The 18,952-nt window shown below is 41.0% G+C and overlaps 1 protein-coding gene across 1 annotated transcript in view; it reads left to right on the top strand.

Moving 5' to 3' along the window:
• Nucleotides 1-1,112: 1,112 nt before the first annotated feature.
• Nucleotides 1,113-18,952, top strand: part of pdzph1 (PDZ and pleckstrin homology domains 1) — a 56,469-nt gene continuing 38,629 nt past the window's right edge. The window contains exons 1-3 of the mRNA XM_078559252.1: nucleotides 1,113-3,015; nucleotides 4,022-4,222; nucleotides 17,813-17,983. Of these exons, the coding sequence (XP_078415378.1) occupies nucleotides 1,113-3,015; nucleotides 4,022-4,222; nucleotides 17,813-17,983 (2,275 nt within the window). The remainder of the gene's footprint in view (nucleotides 3,016-4,021; nucleotides 4,223-17,812; nucleotides 17,984-18,952) is intronic.

The raw sequence follows: 18,952 nt of genomic DNA, 5'->3' as shown, positions 1-18,952 counted from the left end.
TTTATATGGAACCTTTTCTCAAAGGATTAAATGGATGGGGCAGAGTTAATAATAGGATATGATATGAAAATTAATTATTGATGTAGTGAGGTTGATAGGCTGAATGGCTTTACCTGTCCCACACTTTATAATAACAAATTTTAACCTGTCTTTTATATGACCCCTACATGAACTGAATATGAATTTTCCTTTAAGGTAGCAGTTTGCCCATTCAGCCCGATTGTCGGAACACCACTACTGAAAAGGTAGAAGATGAAACATTCATGAACTCTACCAGAAAAAATAAAGCTGCTCCACCAGAAAGTGGAGTAACACAGTCATCTGAGGGAAGCAGTGATGATGATAGCAGGAAAAATTGTCAAGGTGCATTCAAATCCAAAATGCAACAAAATGTATCAGACTACAAAGTATACACAGCAAAGGACAAAATCATCTTCAAGGCTTTGATTAAACAAGCTGCAGCAGAAATAATAACACTAACAATAGAACGTTCACAGTTAGATCCAGAAATAATAGAATCAAGCAGAATTACTTTACAGCATCAGCAATCTCCACAAAAAACAAAAGCTGATAACACAGAGCAGGAGCTTTCTGCCAAGGTGAAATGCAATTTATCGAGCGTTGAAGTGGAAATCAAAAATATTTCATTTTCTGGTGATGGAGCTTCTTTTGTGATAGGAAACAAAGAAAGTGTATTAGATGAGGATGAGTGGTCAACAAGTCAAAGGCACGATTCACTGTTGTCGTGCTCTGCAACTTTAAACAATGGAATTCATGTCGAGCAACAAACTGACAGAAATTCTTGGCTAAAACTTAACATAACAACAAATGACACAGACCTGAGGGTATCTGGGAAAAATAACTTCAGCTACAGGGATAATATTCCAATATATAAGCAAAACGTTTATGAAAATTTCACATGTGAAAAGAAACATAACAATGATAAAATCTTACATTCCAATGGTTACCCAGAATCAAAAGGATCTTGCAGTTCTTTCACACTGTCAGACTTCAGTTTTCACTCTGAAGAGCACACATCCAGTCAAAGTCTATATACAGATTGCTTTTTGAATATTCCACCTCCTGAGGAGTTTGCAGATGACTGTGAAGATATGGAATCATTCACTGTGACTCCTGAAGGCACAGGTTTAATCCAAGTGAAGCGTTGCAGTGAGTCTGATAACTTATCTATTACATCAGCGTGTTCTGAGGGACATCTTTCCTCAGACTTGAATGAAATGATGGAAAATTCATCTCCAAATTCTATTACATCAGCGTGTTCTGAGGGACATCTTTCCTCAGACTTGAATGAAATGATGGAAAATTCATCTCCAAATTCAAGATCTGAATCCTCTTATGCAGATAGTAGGCAAGATTGCACTGTGGGCATTTGGACAAATTTATCTGAATGTGACCTCAGATTCCGAGCATTAGAGGAAACTCCCACACCATTAGGAACATGCCCGACAAAGAATGAGTTTTGCAAAAATAAAACAAAGTTCAGAATAAATAGTATTGATGATATAAACAGCCCATCCACGCAAAGTGATTATCAGAAGCGATTAAGAATAAGGAGGAAAACATACCCAGAAGTGGATACTGTCAATGTTGCTTTCCAGATGGAATGGAAGGAAATTCCAAACCTGGTGTATCAAGGGCAGCAGCATTCTTCACTTACTCCTCTTCCCCCTTTCTTTATACAGACACTTCCCAGGAAACAAGGTAAACCAGAGAGAGTTTCTATTGAAGATATTAAGAGTTATATGTGTTTTAAGGAATACAACAGTCAGGACAGAGGAAACTGCAAGGATTCCCATGGTTGGAATAGAATCAATCACTGGTCTTCATCAGACACATTGAGTCTCATGAAATCCCCAGAAATAAATCCTATTATGCTAGCTGGTGACAATCATGGTTCATTTAGATTCGAATCTGAAGAAAGCATTGATAATCTGTTATGTCTGAATCCAAGTTCTAAATCAGAATTTAATGGGAATACTGATATTTTTAGGACAGATCTGTTCTCAGATCAAAATACATTATCTGAGGAAAGAATGAACATTTTTACTAACAGAGACATAGATTCATGGCAAATTGCAGAGCCACAGGAGCAGGGTGATTTTACAGAAAGTGGTTTTGATGAAGAAACTTTAGATAGTGACTATCCTAGTGAATTAGCTGAGGACATGACACTAACAACTGAACAATTTCAGATTCAAATCACTCCACCTTCACCAAGCTCAACAAGTGACTATGTAACGAGCCAGACAAGTAATTTAACATCAGAATTTACAGGTGTTTTGGATACCGTTTCTGAGTTGGATGCTGAGTTGGTGACAAAAAAGACAGCATATAAAAACACTGAATTCAAGAAGAGAAGACAGTCAGTGACAACTTTACAGATGGGGGTTCTTGATCAAAGATTAATTATTCAAAATAACAGCTATATGTGTGGAAATGCTGATGTTTCACAATATTGCTCTACATTTGGAGAATGTAATGAGGAAGGTACACTGCTCAGTGAATCAAATGCAGCACAAATGCCTAATCATGAACCATGTACTTCCTCAGACACTGTGGGACATATTCATACTTTTCTTACAACTAAGCATCTCTCACAGACTTCCCTTACCACAATGACAGATAATCTTGAACAAAACCATGAGAATGCAAATTCCTCAACTTGCAATGAAGAAGAGAACAATATTCTAAAAGACTTACATGGTGAACCAACAAATGTTCATTTTGCTACTAAACAGAATAACAAGCAAAATAATGACATGGAATGTTGTACTGACCAAAATGACAACACTCAGAATCATGTGCAAGTAAAGGAAACAATGAACAGAGACATGGATGGTGAATTCAAATCTTTACAACTGACACCTGTGACAGCCACCTGTCCAACTGAGGGTGCAGAACAGCCAGACTATGCAACATCCAGCAAAAGTCAGAAAGAAATGGAAATAAATTGCCAGAAGACAGAGTGCACTGAGAAACAAAAATGGCAGCAAGGTATGATTGAAGAGACATAATACACAGTTATGCAAAATAAATAAGAATCACTAAAATAAAATTAAATAAAATAAAATAAAAGTTATGAAAATAAAGGCAAAATCATTTTCTGGGCTCCAGTGCAGAATTGATTTGCCAATGATGCTGGAATTCTTTAACAAGGTAACAGCTGATTTTAGACACAATACTGATTTTAGATGTTCCTGGAACCCAGAGATTTGAACAAGTATGGTAGAATTTTTCCTATAATATAGTCTTACGAACAATAAATATATGCATAATATTATGGGGAGAGCAAAGTTGTTGAGATTTATCCTATTTTGTTTTCTTCTTCTGGATCAATTCCCAATTGGCATTACAGGCAGTCAAGATTACATATAGTCAAGCACCCTATATCCAGATCAATGCTAATATTACAAAGGCAAAATAATGTGGCTGCTGGAAATCTGAAATAATCCTTGCCGATGTTGCTCTGTTCCTAACCACTAGAGGATATGCAAGAGCAGCTTGGAGTGATTCACTCTCCAATTTTAATCCTGGACAGATTTCTTCTGCATCAAGTGGAGTAGAATAGTAAACCTATTGTTTAGTAAATAGTAAACATGTTAAATACATAGATATACCTAATGATATAGGAAATCTTGACCCATTGTAGAAATGTCAGCAAAGCTGAACTTGTCATACAGCATGGTACATCGAGCCCTGCACCAATAAGAAATACTTTTTAATAGGCTCTATCATTAATAAGGGAGGCTTATAACAAAATTTTCCTGGAAATCATGGTGAATGTTACAGTGGGAGTACTATGTTATTGTTTTTCATACTCATGACAGAACACAAGTTTTCAGTTCTAAGGCACTATATAAATACAAATTGCTGTAGTTCATTTTCAGTAACCGTATAAATGTATTCCTTGTAAGATGAACAAAATATAGACTCTGTACGTAATGGTTAAAGGTTGAAGACAGCATGGTAACATCATTAATATGGTTTCTAACATGACTAGATCCAAAGGCTGAAGCAAGTTGTCTTCTGCAGCTGCCCACTGATCCTGTGCAAAAAGATGGGAAAGGCAATGTGGATTGCAAGGCAATTACTTCAACAGGAGAAGGATCTGATCACTGGGCAAAGAGACGTAAACAGTTTAAAGAGAGCAAGCATTGCAACTCAGCTGGGGGAGGTTCAGTTACCAGCAATCAGGAATCAAGTAAGAAATGAGGAGAGGCGTGACAGGATGGAATTAAAGTGTTAAAACATAGGACTTGTAAGTTTCTGTATCTCCACCCTTCCTGGGCCTCTGCTTTTCATAGTCCTCTTGGAATATTTACTTCCTGACTATCTTTTATTTTATCATTCACGGGATGTGGGCATCATGCTAGGCCATCATTGATTGCCCACCCCTAATTGCTCTTAAGAAGGTGGTGGTGAGCTGCCTTACTGAACCGCTGCAGTCCATGTCTATGGGGAGCTGATGGTGTAGTGGTTTTGTCACTGGACTAGTAATCTAGAGACTGAGAAAATGCTCTGGGGACCTGGGTTTGAATCCCACCATGGCAGATGGTGGAATTTGAATTCAATCAATAAAAATCTGGAATTAAAAGCCTAATGATGACCATGAAACCATTGTTGATTGTCACAAACTTCTATCTCATTTGCTAATGCCTTTTAGGGAAGAAAATCTGCCATCCTTACCTGGTCTGGCCTACATCTGATCCCAGACCCACAGCAATGTGGTTGACTCTTTAATTCTCTCTCAGTTGTATCAAACTGCTAGAAACTACATAAGGAATTAAACCAGATGGACCACCTGACATCAACTTAAGCACTGGAAACAACAACAGCAAACTCAGTCCTGTCGACCCTGCAAACTCCTCCTTACTAACATCTGGGGGCTTGGGCCAAAACTGGGAGAGCTGTCTCACAGACTAGTCAAGCAACAGTCTGACATAGTCATCCTCATGGAATCTTAGCTTACAGATAATGTCCCAGACTCCACCGTCACCATCCTGGGTATGTACTGTCCCATCACCCCAGGTTACATGTGGTTGATTGTGGTTGAGTACAATTCTGCTGCTGCTGATCGCCCACAGCGTCTCAAGATTGCCCGGCCTTGAGTTGCTAGATCTGTTTGAAATCTATCCCATTTAGCACAGTAATAGTACCGCACAACATGGTGGAGGGTATCCTCAATGTGAAGATGGACTTTGTCTCCACAAGGACTGTGCGGTGGTCTCTCTAACCACAGAGTGGACAGATGCTTCTGCTGCAGGCAGGTTGGTGAGGATGAGATCAAGTATGTTTTTCCCTCTTGTTGGGTCCCTCACCACCTGCCGCAGACCCAGTCTAGCAGCTATGTCCTAGTTCAGTCAGTAGGGGTCAGCAAAGGCAGTAGCACAGTCATATACAGTTGGGAGGGAGTTACCCTGGGAGTCCTCAGCATCAACTCTGGACCCCATGAAGTCTCATGGCATCAAGCCAAATATAGGCAAGGAAACCTCCTGCTGATTACCACGTATATCCCTCCCCCTCAACTGATGAATCAGTACTTCTTCATGTTGAACGCCACTTGGAGGAAGCACTGAGGGTGACAAGGATGCAGAATGTACTCTGGGTGGGGGTCTTCAATGCCCATCACCAAGAGTGGCTCAGTATCTCCTGTTCCTTTTATCGCTTTTCCAAGTCTAGAGCAATAAATTACTAGGTAAGGTGGTGTGATATAAGACGCTTTTATTACATTTGTGAAAAAACCCTAATGAGTCTGTGGAACACATATCCCACCTCTTTTCCTCCTTATTTTAACTCAGTTACCACATACCATTCTACAGATGAGCCCAGGGACTTTGTTGCTGTTACTTTCTTGGCCCATGTTTGACCTGATGCCATGAGACTCCATGAGGTCCAGAGTCAATGTCGAGGGCTACCAGGTCAACTCCCTCCTGACTGTGTACCACTGTGCCGCCACCTCTGCTGACTAGTCTGTGGGACAGCTCTCCCAATTTTGGCACAAAAGCCCCTCTAGGTCTGTCCAGTTTCACTCCTTATCAACTTTTCTGTAGCAGTTTGATACAACTGAGTGGCTTGCTAGGCCATTGCAGGGGGCAGTTAAGAGTCAACCATAATGTTATGGGTCTGGAGTCAAGGCCAGCAGGTTTCCTTCCTAAAGGACATTCATGAACCAGATGGGTTTTTATGAGATCAGTTTTTAATTCCAGATTTATTAATTGAATTCAAATTCCACCGGCTGCCATGGTGGGATTTGAACCCTTGTCCCCAAAACATTAGCCTGGGCCTCTGATCTAGTGACATTGCCACAATGCCACTGCCACTCCTCAAATACAGGTAGAGATGTGATAGGTCTTGCAGGCTTGCCAAGATAGGAGGAAGAGGCCAAAGTTGAGATTTCTAGATTTCTAAGGAATTTCTTTACTTTCACTCTCACTGAGAACTTTACCTTGTGCTGATGGGTCCTGTGCACACCTGTAATCTGAGAGATTTTTAGAATCACTGAAGTCTCTTTTGCTGCTCTTCAAATGCTGAACACTGGGCTTAACAGTACATTCCTGTGTCCAGCATTACAGTTGGAGGCCACGTTTCCCCCAAATTGACAGATGCCCACTCACACAGGCCACAAATTAACATTGTAACCCCTCTCTCTCCATTGTCCAAATATGGAAAGCAGCTCTCTACCCTGACAGAACTCACAAAAAATGGCAGGAAAAGAGATGATTCAGTAGAGCATGTGTGTGAGTAGCTTTCCACTCCCAACTGTCCCAGGTCCATCAAAGAGATAGGTGAGAGTCCACTTTTCTTCCAGCCTGTGAAGTAACTACTTGCTGACCTATCTTGCACACTGCATTTGCTTTCTCAGGCAGATTAGATGAACAACATTTGTGTGGGTGGGGAAACTGGAGAATCCAAAATCTATATGAATCCAAGTGCAATAATCTTTAGTTGCAGAGTGCTCTGAGATTAGTTCGCTATTAGCATAAATTAGTCTTCACTTCCTTGGGCTCAGATATTGTTGGCAAACTTAAATTGCATATTTCATTACTTGATTAGAAGAATGTTTACACAGGCATATTGTTAGTATTTAACAATAATAACTTTTAATTCAGCCAAGAACACTTTAGCTAAATCATTTTCAGTGATGCTCACATCCCATGAAAGAATTTTAAAAAACTTGAAGCAAAACTTGATTTGCTTGCTCAGTCTGTCATTCAGTAAGAATCTGTTTACAATTCAAAAACATGAGTGGAGGGAGTGTGTTTACAATTTTACCACAATAGCAAAACAGAGCAGATTTTCCTTTTGTTAACCAAAAATTCATGTATATTGTATAGAAGTGACACAAGTAGGAACAACTTTAAGAAATTGGCCCAGAACGTTTGTTTCCTGGAGGGTCATACCCGGGTGGTACCCCAGGAGATGCATTGCGGGATCCCCAGAGGTCTGCACACAAGGACCACACAGGAATTGCCCAGGAAGTTTAAACTTCCGATGGGCAATTATGTTGCAATGGGAAGCACTCGATACACCGATTTAAATCGGAGACTTCAATGGTTCTGACTCTTTTAGCATAATATTTACCCAGGAAAACTTAGAAAGATTAAAACCACTTCTAACTCCTTGGTAACCAAACTACTGACCCCTTCGCATCGACCCCCTCCCCCTCCGAAACCAGCCGACAATCCCCCAACCAAACCCCCAACTATCCTCCCCACCCCCCCGACTACACCCCCACACCCGTCTGCCATCCCGATCTCCCAATTATCCTTTCACCCTGACTAACCCTCCCACCCCCTAGCCACCCCCCCGAACACCCTCCTACACCACCAACCAATCCCTCTGACAAATTCCCACACCCCAACTACCCCCCACTCCCACCAACTACCCCCACTCCCACTGACTACCTTCCCAATCACCCGTCTACATCCCCAACACCTGACTAACCATCTGAACCCCCAACCTAAAACCTCCCGACTCATCCTAGCACCCCTTGACCCACCCAACCCTTCCCGACCCATCCTACCTTCCCCCGACCCATCCTATTTAACGAACACCAACATCCACCCTCACCCACCATCCTACCCACTTACCTTACAAACTTACTTTTATGTCATAGGTAAATGAGTTTGTTGGCCAATCGAACTCTAACTGCACACCTTCCAATGTTCTCCTCAATTGCTGCTTGCAATCCATAATGGGGAGAGACTGATGTAAGAATAAACAGTGAGGGTTTATTGAGACATAGGGCAAAGCACCAGATCATACATGCTCACTCAGAAACCTCCAGAACTAGACATACAGTTCCCAGTTGCCTGCGCAACTGTCACAACGTATCACTAATGGACATTCCGAATTCGCAATGCTCAGTTAAGCCTGTTCCTTGAATTGAACTTGAAGCGCTGCAAAGTAACCAAGGGCTTTGGTCTCAGGTGGCTCTGTGCAATTTTTATTAACTCATTGATCAGTACACTTGCATTCTCTTAAAAAGTACCTCACTTTACCACACCCCTCCCCCTTTACTTATAAGTACAGCTAACAAGCTTAAGTCACATTAACTATTTACACAATAACTATTTACAGGTCAAGTCTCTCAGGAGGCTTTCTTTGACGGGTTGAGCGTTGTAACCCAACAACCTCGGCTGGTGTTTCCGAGACCTCCTTTTCAGGGGCAGTTGCCCACTATGTCCCTCAGTGGGTGATTTCACCATCTTCCGTGTGTAGTCACGTTCACTCCTGCTGCCCCTCCCCTCTAAGCTGAAACAGATAAAGAGCAACAAGCACAAAGTAATACAGTGATGAGCTACATGATGTGTGAGGAGAAAGAGGAAAAGAAAAAAATCTTTTTGTTTTTTTTTCCGAGGACTGTCAATAATTTCTCTTTTTCTTCCTGCGTGTTCTTTTCTTGGTAGCACTGAACCATATCTTCTCTTTAATTTTGCTGTTAGCTGGACTATACTCAGGCTCGAGCTGAACGTGAATGAGCTCAGTAGTTGGGTTTTCCAACAGCTCTTCTGAGAATTCAGGGCCTTCTAGCCTTAAAATTTCAGGGCTTTTACGCCGCTGCTGCTTCAGCTCTTCCAATTCCTTCCTATTCTCATTAATAGTTTCCTGGAGAATCACATATCGTTGCCTCTTCTCAACTAATTTGTTCTTTAACTCAACCAGAGACAGGCTTAACTCTTCCTTTCCTTCTTCATATCTTTCTTGTGGCACAAATTGGGAGTCGATTGAATTTTGTAGCGCTCGAAAGTCCTTTAATAGATTTTCCATTTCCTTTTGAAGGATGCTGACTTCAGCTTGAACTCTGTCCCGGTGTAACTTCTACGGGCTTCTCCCGTTGGGTCTTTGTGTATTCGTTTTTTCTTGCAGCAACACTTCTGGTTTCAAATTGAGAACTTAGCGGGCCCTCAAGATTTATCTCTCCCATCCAGTTGCTTCTGAGGAGACTCAGTCCTCTGCCTGACATTACAAATAGGGGTAATTTTGCAGACTGTTCCTCATACTGCACCTTGACTCGACATGCCCCTTTCACATTGATTTCTTTGCCCGTGTATGTCCTCAGCTTTGTGTCTGAAACTTCTAACTTCAAAGGATGGGTTCCTTTACTCAGATATCTCAATGTATGCTCTCCAATGACGGACATTGATGCTCCCATATCAACTTCCATCTTAATGGGTTGTCCGTTAACAGTAATGACTACTTGAATTAGCTCAGTTCTACCTGCTTTGAGGTTATATGATGAATGGGTGTCTGATTCTATTCTGGCTCTTCCATGAGGTATATTTCACGATTTTTCTTTCTGCCTTTATAGTGTTGTTTTAGCCTTTCTCTGCAGTGCTGCCTCATGTGGCCATAGCAGTAGCAGAAAAAGCACTTGACTTGTTTGAGCTGTCGTACTTTCACTGGAGACCTGGATGTATTTCTCTCATTCATTTTGTGGGTTTTCACTGCAGTACTGTTGTTTTTCAATGGTCTGGAGCTAGAGAGTGCTTCAGGCCTTTCTGTGGAGTCCAAAGTTTTCACGCCTTTTGTTGCTGGATTGTCCCGCTCGACCAGATGGACGGCGTCATTTTGTATATCTTTTATAACTTCGGAATTTCTAACAGCACTCTCCATCGCTAATTCTAATGCCTTACTAGGTTCGGCTAGCAAACGCCTTTAGATAGTATCATCTCCAATCCTGCATATCAGCCAGTCTCTCAACGTATCATGAATGGACATTCCGAATTCGCAATGCTCAGTTAAGTCTGTTCCTTGAATTGAACTTGAAGTGCTGCATAGTAACTAAGGGCTTTGGTCTCAGGTGGCTCTGTGCAATTTTTATTAACTCGTTGAAAGTCTTCGAGCCTGGGGCGCTATGTGACATTAAGGCTGCAGATCAGCCCGTTTGTTTTGCTCCCACATGAGGACAAAAGAATCACTCTCTTGTTCTCCTCCCCTGCGATGTCATTAGTGGTTTAAAAAAAAGTTGGATGTTCGACACACTGAGACCATTCATCTGCAATGGGGTTGAATGGATCGACATGCCCGAACTGCGGCATCATGAATGACTGCAAAGGGACTGCACTTCCGATAGGCTTTCCAGGTAATGACAAATGTAGATGTTTGGCTTACCACAGAGTTGTCCTCTCTCTGGGGTCTCTTATAATTTTCTGTCCATAGCCATTTTTTATGTATTTACCCTTTTAATGCATTGTTGCTTTAAGAGCAGTCACCTTTTTTTTGACTCTGTCTCTGCAGCTGTCGGCTTTTCTCTGCTAGGTTTCGTGCTCTTTTTGCGTTTTGGCGGGATCCCCGCGATCGCGAATCTGCAGGTTTTTTTTTATTGCCGGCTGTGGCCTATTTTAGAAGGTAAGTACAGATACTCTTTCCAATGCTTTGCTCACCCATCTTGTGGACTCTCACTCAGGGGTCTTGCAATGTTTTTATCCTCGTCACCACTTTTATATCTTGGGTAAATAAGTTTGTTGGCCAATTGCATGCCTGTCTATGTTCTCATCAATTGCTGCTTACAATCAATAACAGGGAGAGACTGATGTAAGAATAAACAGTGATGGTTTATTAAGACATAGCGCACAGCATCAGATTATACATGCTCACTTAGAAACCTCCAGAACTGGACTTACAGTTCCCAGTTGTCTGCACTGAACAGTGATTCGTCAGTGCTGTCACATGATCAGTACACTTGCATTCTCTTAAAGGGACAGGGCACCTCACTTCACCACACTTACCTTCTCCCTGGCTTCAGCATGTGGCTGGGACCTTTAAACGTACCTGCTTTACGGCAGCTAGTACTGTAAAAGGGGGGCATGGCTTCACTTCCCCAATGCTGCTGTCTGCACTGGAAGGAGTCCTGAACCAGCTGCACAGCACTTTTCTCACCAGGCCTGCGTCGGAAGAGAAATCTGCAGCTCCCAAACTGGGTAAGTAAAAATGGGCAAAGTGGCAAGCCAACTGTGATTACCACTCTGCAGAAGTTCTGGCCTGTGTTTCATGAATTCAAACCTCCACAATGCAAATCGAAATTCATAAACTTTATTGGCTAAAATTGCTGGATTTTGGTCCACGGAATCCAATTTTATCACTGCAAATAGTTGTTTATATATATATATATATTGCAAAGTCATCTCATAGTAGTACAGGTACATGCAGCACCTAAAGAGAAAAGCTGCAGCACAGCCAACAAATTTTCGGTCCTGCAAGGATCTTTAATCAGTCAGATATATGCCATCTTGCGGTGTTTCTAGAGTTGTGCCTGCTTGACATTATTTGTTGGTTGAAAACAGCACTAGTGGGATGAAATAAATAAGCCGTAATTACTGAAACTATAAAATGGAGCCAGTAAGGAGGTTTTCCTCTGTACCACCAGCCCACAGGTCAGCACTGCAGCATGCTTGTAGGAAGGTGCAGTTTGGTTTCAGGCCACATCTGACTATCATTGTAGCTATTATTTCTTTTTTTTTAAATCTGACTATCATTGCACTTGCACATATATGTGCTCTGTGCTGCATTGTAATCCATGGAGTCCTTCCATAACTTAGAGCACCACCTATTGACCAATATAGTAAAACACAGCTAATGTCACTGCTTAGAATTGAATTTTAATAACAATTATAATACAATGTGCTTCATCAAGGGATATTTTTAAGAAGAAATAATTTATTTGTGCTACCAATTTATATTTTTAAATTATTTTTCTATTTTTCATTATTTATTCAATTATTTTTCCACTATTTATGAATCTTTTTATTGATTAAATAGAAAATGTGAAAAATTAAATTAAATTTCTGGCTAGAGACCACCAGATTTCAAATATAAAGATCTTCTTATTCTGAGTTTTATTAAATGACCTTTCTTTTTCAGAAGGGATTTTGGTTACCATAATCATCCTCACCTCCTGCTCAAAGGGTGAGCACAAATAGTGGCTAAATCCTGTGAAAAAATTACACTTCAAAAATTTTGATTCTGTTTGCACATTGATAATAAGCAACAGAAATGTCAAGAATTTTATTAGGATGCTCCACAGATGTTTTACGGAGGCATTGGCTAGGATTTTCCGGTCCTGCTTGCGGCGGGAATCATCATGGGCGGGACAAAAAATTTGACGGACCAGCCAAAGGCCCGTTGACTTCGGGTGGGAATTTCCAGTCCCACGGCGAGCAGGACCGGAAAATCCCGACCATAATGTTAAAAGTGAAAATTTATTAGAGGAAGTTTCAGGGTGAGTTCCAATTTATTAAATTTTGTATGACAGTTGCTTGGTAGTACAAAACTTGAGTATTGCTGTAAAAAGAGGCGTGTTGTTGAAGCTTTTCATCTTGCAATCATCAGGACAGATGCAAGAATACCAAACTTCAAAGGAAACAATTTATATTGCATGAAAAAAGGGTACTGATTGATTGGCATGTGTACTCTAATTGGTTGAGGCATTCTGATGGAGAATGCACTAGGGGACAAAGTTATCCCTAAGCGTCTTTAAATTCAAAAAAAGATCGGTTGATTCTGATTAGTCGAGGCGTTGCCAAGGCCAATGAACCAGGGAATGGTTGTTCCCCAAGCTTTTGTCTAAATTCAAACACTGTAACTCCTGCCAATGCAAGTTGGCTACTGACATTGCTTTTGCACATGTGTACTGCTCTGCGCATATGCAGAAATACAATATTGTCACTGCTGCGCCCAGGCTGCCAGGACCACTTTGCACATGCACCAAAGACGTCATTGCACACGGGCGTGCTGATGGCAGAAAGATTTTGCATGCACAAATTTCAAAATTCAGTGATTTCTTTTAGCTGTGGAGCGAGAGAGGTCTGCTCTCTCTCTTTGTTTCTCCATCGGCAGGCGCTCCGCAAGTTCACGGCAGAAGACACCACTGAATGATGGAACTGAGTCAACAACGGGCACCATGCACAGCCAACATGAAACCTGACACGTTCCATGGAGAGCCCTCCTGTACCTCCCTATCTCTGATACTTTCTCCAGCCCCTACAAACCTCACTAAGATGCCTGTTATGGCACAGCCGATGGTAAATGCTGAGCAACTCAAATCCCAGAGGGAAACTTGGAACAACTGCCACAACTGTTTTGAAATTTGTATAAATTTTGATATGTGTGCCTTGAAGTCAGTAGTAATAAGACCACCAAGCCTTATCAGTTTCTTACAAAACTAAATTAAACCTTTATTAATAGAAGAAATGATTTTAAGTACATACATAAATCTACAAAGTATCATGATAATAACTTCTAAATCCCTTAGTTAACCTAACTCCCAGTTACACTTTTGTTAAGACAACAGTAAGACACATAGGGGAGAATTTTTTCCTCATCAGGCAGGCTCAGCGGGGGCAGTCGGGAAGCTGAAAGCCACCTGTGATTGGGGCTAGACCGCAATTTCACACTGGCGGGCCAATTAAGGCCCGCCCAGCATGAAACATGAGCGGCAGCACTCAGCGCTGCCTGTGCGGGGGGAGGGCGAGAACAAACTTCACCACTCATGCACGTGGGTGCATGCTGGAAAAGTTCCCTGAGGCATAGAGCTGCCTCAGGGAGATGAACATTTTTCAAAATAAAAGATGAAGATTTTAAAAATGTTATAAAACATGTCCTCTCACGTGACTCTGTCACATGAGCAGGGACATGTTATTAATTAAATTTTAAATTTTTTATTTTATTTTTATATGCTGTTGGAAAGCTCATCCCACCCGGTTTTCTTAAAAAAAAATGCAAAGGCCACTTGGCCTTTTGCCTGCCCACGAACTGTAAGGTTGGACAGTCAGTGAAAAATTTGTTTCAATTACTTTTTTAATGGCCTTAACAGGCTTTTTAATTGTCGGTGGGCACGCAGCTGATTCTGGTGCATGCCGGCTGACAGAAATATCGCATGAGTGCGCAATGACATCGCACATCATTTTATGCTCGCCCAACTAGCTAAAACTTCTCCCCACAGATTTTAGAAGACACAGCTAAAGAAATACAATACCCTGAACAATGCAACTCACAGCGAGCTTTCTTTAAGATAAAAGCAAAAAACTGCGGATGCTGGAAATCCAAAACAAAAATAAAAATACCTGGAAAAACTCAGCAGGTCTGTCAGCATCTGTGGAGAGGAATACAGTTAACGTTTTAAGTCCATATGACTCTTCAACAGAACTAAGTAAAAATAGAAGAGAGGTGAAATATAAGCTGGATTAAGGGGGGAGGGGGGCGGGGGGGGAACAGGTAGAGCTGGATGGAGGGCCAGTGATAGGGGGAGATAACCAAAAGATGTCACAGACAAAAGGACAAAGAGGTGTTGAAGGTGGTGATATTATCTAAGGAACGTGCTAATTAAGGGTAGAAAGTAGGACAAGCAAAGTACAGATAGCCCTAGTGGGGGTGGGGTGGGGTGAAGGAATCGAAATAGGCTAAAAGGCAGAGATAAAACAATGGATGGAAATACATTTAAAAATAATGGAAATACGTGGGATATTAGGGAAAAAAAGACACCTTCAGTCTGTCCGCAAGCATGACCCAGACCTCTCTGTTGCTTGCCATTTCAACACTCTACCCTGCTCTCATGCCCACATGTCCGTCCTTGGCTTGCTGCACTGTTCCAGTGAAGCTCAATGCAAACTGGAGGAACAGCACCTCATCTTCTGACTAGGCACTTTACAGCCTTCCGGACTGAATATTGAGATCAATCATTTTAGATCATGAACTCTTGCCTCCATCCCCACCCCCTTTCTGATTCCCTCCTTTTTTTCCCAATATCCCACCTATTACTTTTTACTTATTACTTTTAAATGTATTTCCATCCATTGTTTTATCTCTGCCTTTTAGCCTATTTTGATTCCTTCACCCCACCCCACCCCCACTAGGGCTATAGTACCTTGCTTGTCCTGCTTTCTACCCTTAATTAGCACATTCCTCAGATAATATCACCACCTTCAACACCTCTTTGTTCTTTTGTCTGTGACATCTTTTGACAATCTCCACCTATCACTGGCCCTCTATCCAGCTCTACCTGTCCCACCGCCCCCCCACCCCCACCTCTTAAACCAGTTTATATTTCACCTCTCTTCTATTTTTACTTAGTTCTGTTGAAGAGTCATACGGACTCGAAACATTAACTGTGCTCCTCTCTGCAGATGCTGCCATACCTGCTGAGTTTTTCCAGCTATTTTTATTTTTGCGAGCTTTCTTTACTTCAGTTCTTTATCGGTAGCAGCTTGAGGCTTAGATGCTGGCAGTTTTCACACTTGTTATATCTTAGAATTCCTTCCCTTGCACACAGCCTTCTCTCCTTTATCCATATTTTCCCCTTTGAATGCAAATTTCCATTGTTTCACTATGTCTTTGGACTTTACCTCTCTGATAATAAAAACCTCTCATAGTACCAATTTTACCAGTAACCTTCGAAAAATAAACACACACTGTTTCTTAACCTGACTAAGTGACACATTTCACCCCTGCTTTGAAATCAATTTAGTCTGGTTTATTTAAAGATGCAAACGTTCCCTTTATATCTATCTTTACCTACTTAACGTTTTAAACCTAGCTTATCTTCTGTTGCATCAAAGACTTCAGAGCAGTTGCCTTTAATTCAATTCAATTAAGACACAAACACATACACACACACACACACACATACAGGCCCCACTATTACTGTACTTTACAATAAATTCCAATAACATTATGAGAATTATTATAGCTTCCTGACAGTGCCCCAGACCCCACACCCTTCCCTATCTTTGTGACCTCCTCCAACCCCCATAATCCCCCGTGATTTGAGTGTTACTACAATTTGAGAGTTACTACAATGCCTGCCTCTTTAGCATTCTTCAATGCTCTCAAATTGGTGCCCATGTTTTTAGCTGCTAAACCTCTCTGTCAAGAAGAATAAGGATTTATTGCAAAAACAAATTTATTTTGGACGATTACAGACTCATACATTTCACAGTTCTGCTCCGAGTGCACAGTAAAAGAATGCTGCTGCCCATCTGTGATGATTTTATCAGTGCCATCTTTGGTCCTGGCCTCTGCTTATTCTGTCGCTTCAAATGATGTCACGAAGCAACACGCTTGATCTGTGCATGGCCGGAGTATGCATGACATTGGCAGGAAATGTAGCCAAATTCAAAAAAGACATGTTAACTCTGATTGGTCGAGGTGTTGCCATGGAGAATGCACCAGGGGACAGTTGCCCCCATGCTTATGTTTAATTGAAAAAGTCACAATGCCTAGACATGTTCTTTATGCTTGCTAGAAGCTACATATATTCATACACAGGGCCATGTCCCTGTCCCCTCTTTTCAACTTTAGAATTCTTATTTTCTCAGGGATGGCAATGGAACTTATTATTTCACAGATATACTCTGTAAAATTGAGGCAATTTTACAATTACTTCACAGGCTCTTTCCTTAATGTTTAATTTTTGTTTAATATGTTTTCTTTTTCCTGAAATGTTGAATGGAGGAAGTATATATCCTGGTTAGCTAGTGATTTAACATTTCCATATTTGACAGTCACCTGACATATATTCCATTTATGGCTTCAACTTGTTCTGAAACCTGAGCCACCTGCATTTTTAAAATCACATGGAACAGTATCCTTTAACTACATTAAATCCAAAACCTCAATATGCATTTGTATGTCCATGACCTTGAATGACTTTAAACCTACATAGCAACAGCGCATCTATGACTTGGAATGATTATTTCACTTTGTGCACCCAACCATTCATATGGATTTTCTGTCTGAGGTATCAACGTAAAGTCAATTTGTGTCTAATCTTGTACTATAGCTTCGTACTCACTGGTAAAAGATCACAGACTGACATTCACGCAGGGTATTTACTATTTTCAGGGAATTGAGTATCTCATCCCTGTCAGATCAGATTGGATGCAAAGATTAGTGTGCTAACTCACTGTATAGTCTAGCTCCACCTCTCCTCAGGAATCTTGTTGATGATTTAAGATATCAAAATTTCCTGGCATGGCATAATATTGTGAACACATCCTCCAGAACATGCACCACGAATTCATATGAAATATGTTAAAGGCTTTGGGATTCTCATGATCATACAGGTCACTTACATACACTAAATTCAAATAATGCAATGTGCACACTGATCTTTGCATCCAAAATTAATGTAAAATATCGACTTTCAATCTACTTATTTCTTTTTACCTTCAAATAAATTACGGGTTCCAATTTTAGGTAATGAAAAGTCAAGATTATGATCATTAAGGCATTATTAGGGAAGTCACTTTTTATAGCTTTCTGAAACATGCTGTTTTCTCCCTGTGGTATGCAGTAAACTCAGAGGAGACACGTTCTGTGGATCAGATCCAAGTCCGGGCTGAGAGTGAGCCAAGGGAAATTTATACTGAGACGTTTAACGCCATTTCCTGGATCTTCAGAGGAGATGAGGGCAACTCCAACAACAATCCCCGTTGTCTTGGAAAGAGAACCCGACCTGCAGCAAGTAATATATTTACGCAATTTTATGATATTTATTAAAGCAATTACTATGTTTCTTAATAATAAAAATTAGACTGCAATACCCCACACCTGATCTGCGCCTGGGGTCCAAGTACACATCAGTGAAGGCACCTTCTTGAAACAGGTGTTAGGCCACTTGCTATGTAAGTGAGCATTACCTGTCCCCGCATTGTAGTATAAAGGGTTAACAAAATGAGATATGTAAAGTATGAAATAGAGACATAGATGATGATGTATTACAGAGATCAGTCATGTGTTAGACTCTCGTGATAGAGGTTGGAACACCATGCCTATGAGCAACATGCCTACTCTGTAACCTGTTTAGACGTACTAATAAACAAGTGCTAAGCAGGTAAGTAGCATGCCTAGAGTCCTCAGACAAGAAGGACCATCTCAGAACACATGTAGCCTCCATGTGTGCAACTGTGAACTACCAATGTGTTATACAACTTTAACATCATTAATTTTTTTCAGAAAATATACTTTATTTATAAAATTTGTTAAAAAGGTACCTTACAAAACAATTCAAATGTCATATTACACAGTGCAATACAGATAAATTTTGTTCAATACTGTACATGGCAGTCTAAGGTACCTTGCTGCATTGATATTACTGGTGATATTTACATTTACAGTTAATGAAAAACATTTTCTAATATGTAAATGTAACCTGAGGAGTTTTACTTGGGTTCCAGCCCCCTCTGTGTACCATGGTGTGTGGGCCCTATAATGTGGCCTTTCCCCAGTCAGCCTTTGGGGAAGCTACTCTAAGTTTCACTGTGTCCTTCACCAGTTAGTCCTTGACTTCGAAATGGGCCAGTCTGCAACACTCAGTCATGGACACTGCTTGCACTGAGAGACCAATAAGTTTCAGGCAGACCAAAGAGCACCTTTCACCAAGTTGATGGCCTTCTGCCAAGCAGTGTCCACCAAGTGCTGAAGGGGAGGTCCT

Source organism: Cetorhinus maximus, chromosome 2, assembly GCF_964194155.1.
Source record: "Cetorhinus maximus chromosome 2, sCetMax3.hap1.1, whole genome shotgun sequence".
Classification (NCBI taxonomy): domain Eukaryota; kingdom Metazoa; phylum Chordata; class Chondrichthyes; order Lamniformes; family Cetorhinidae; genus Cetorhinus; species Cetorhinus maximus.
Note: the sequence above shows the minus strand (reverse complement) of the source record. Positions and strands in the feature narration are given on the sequence as shown.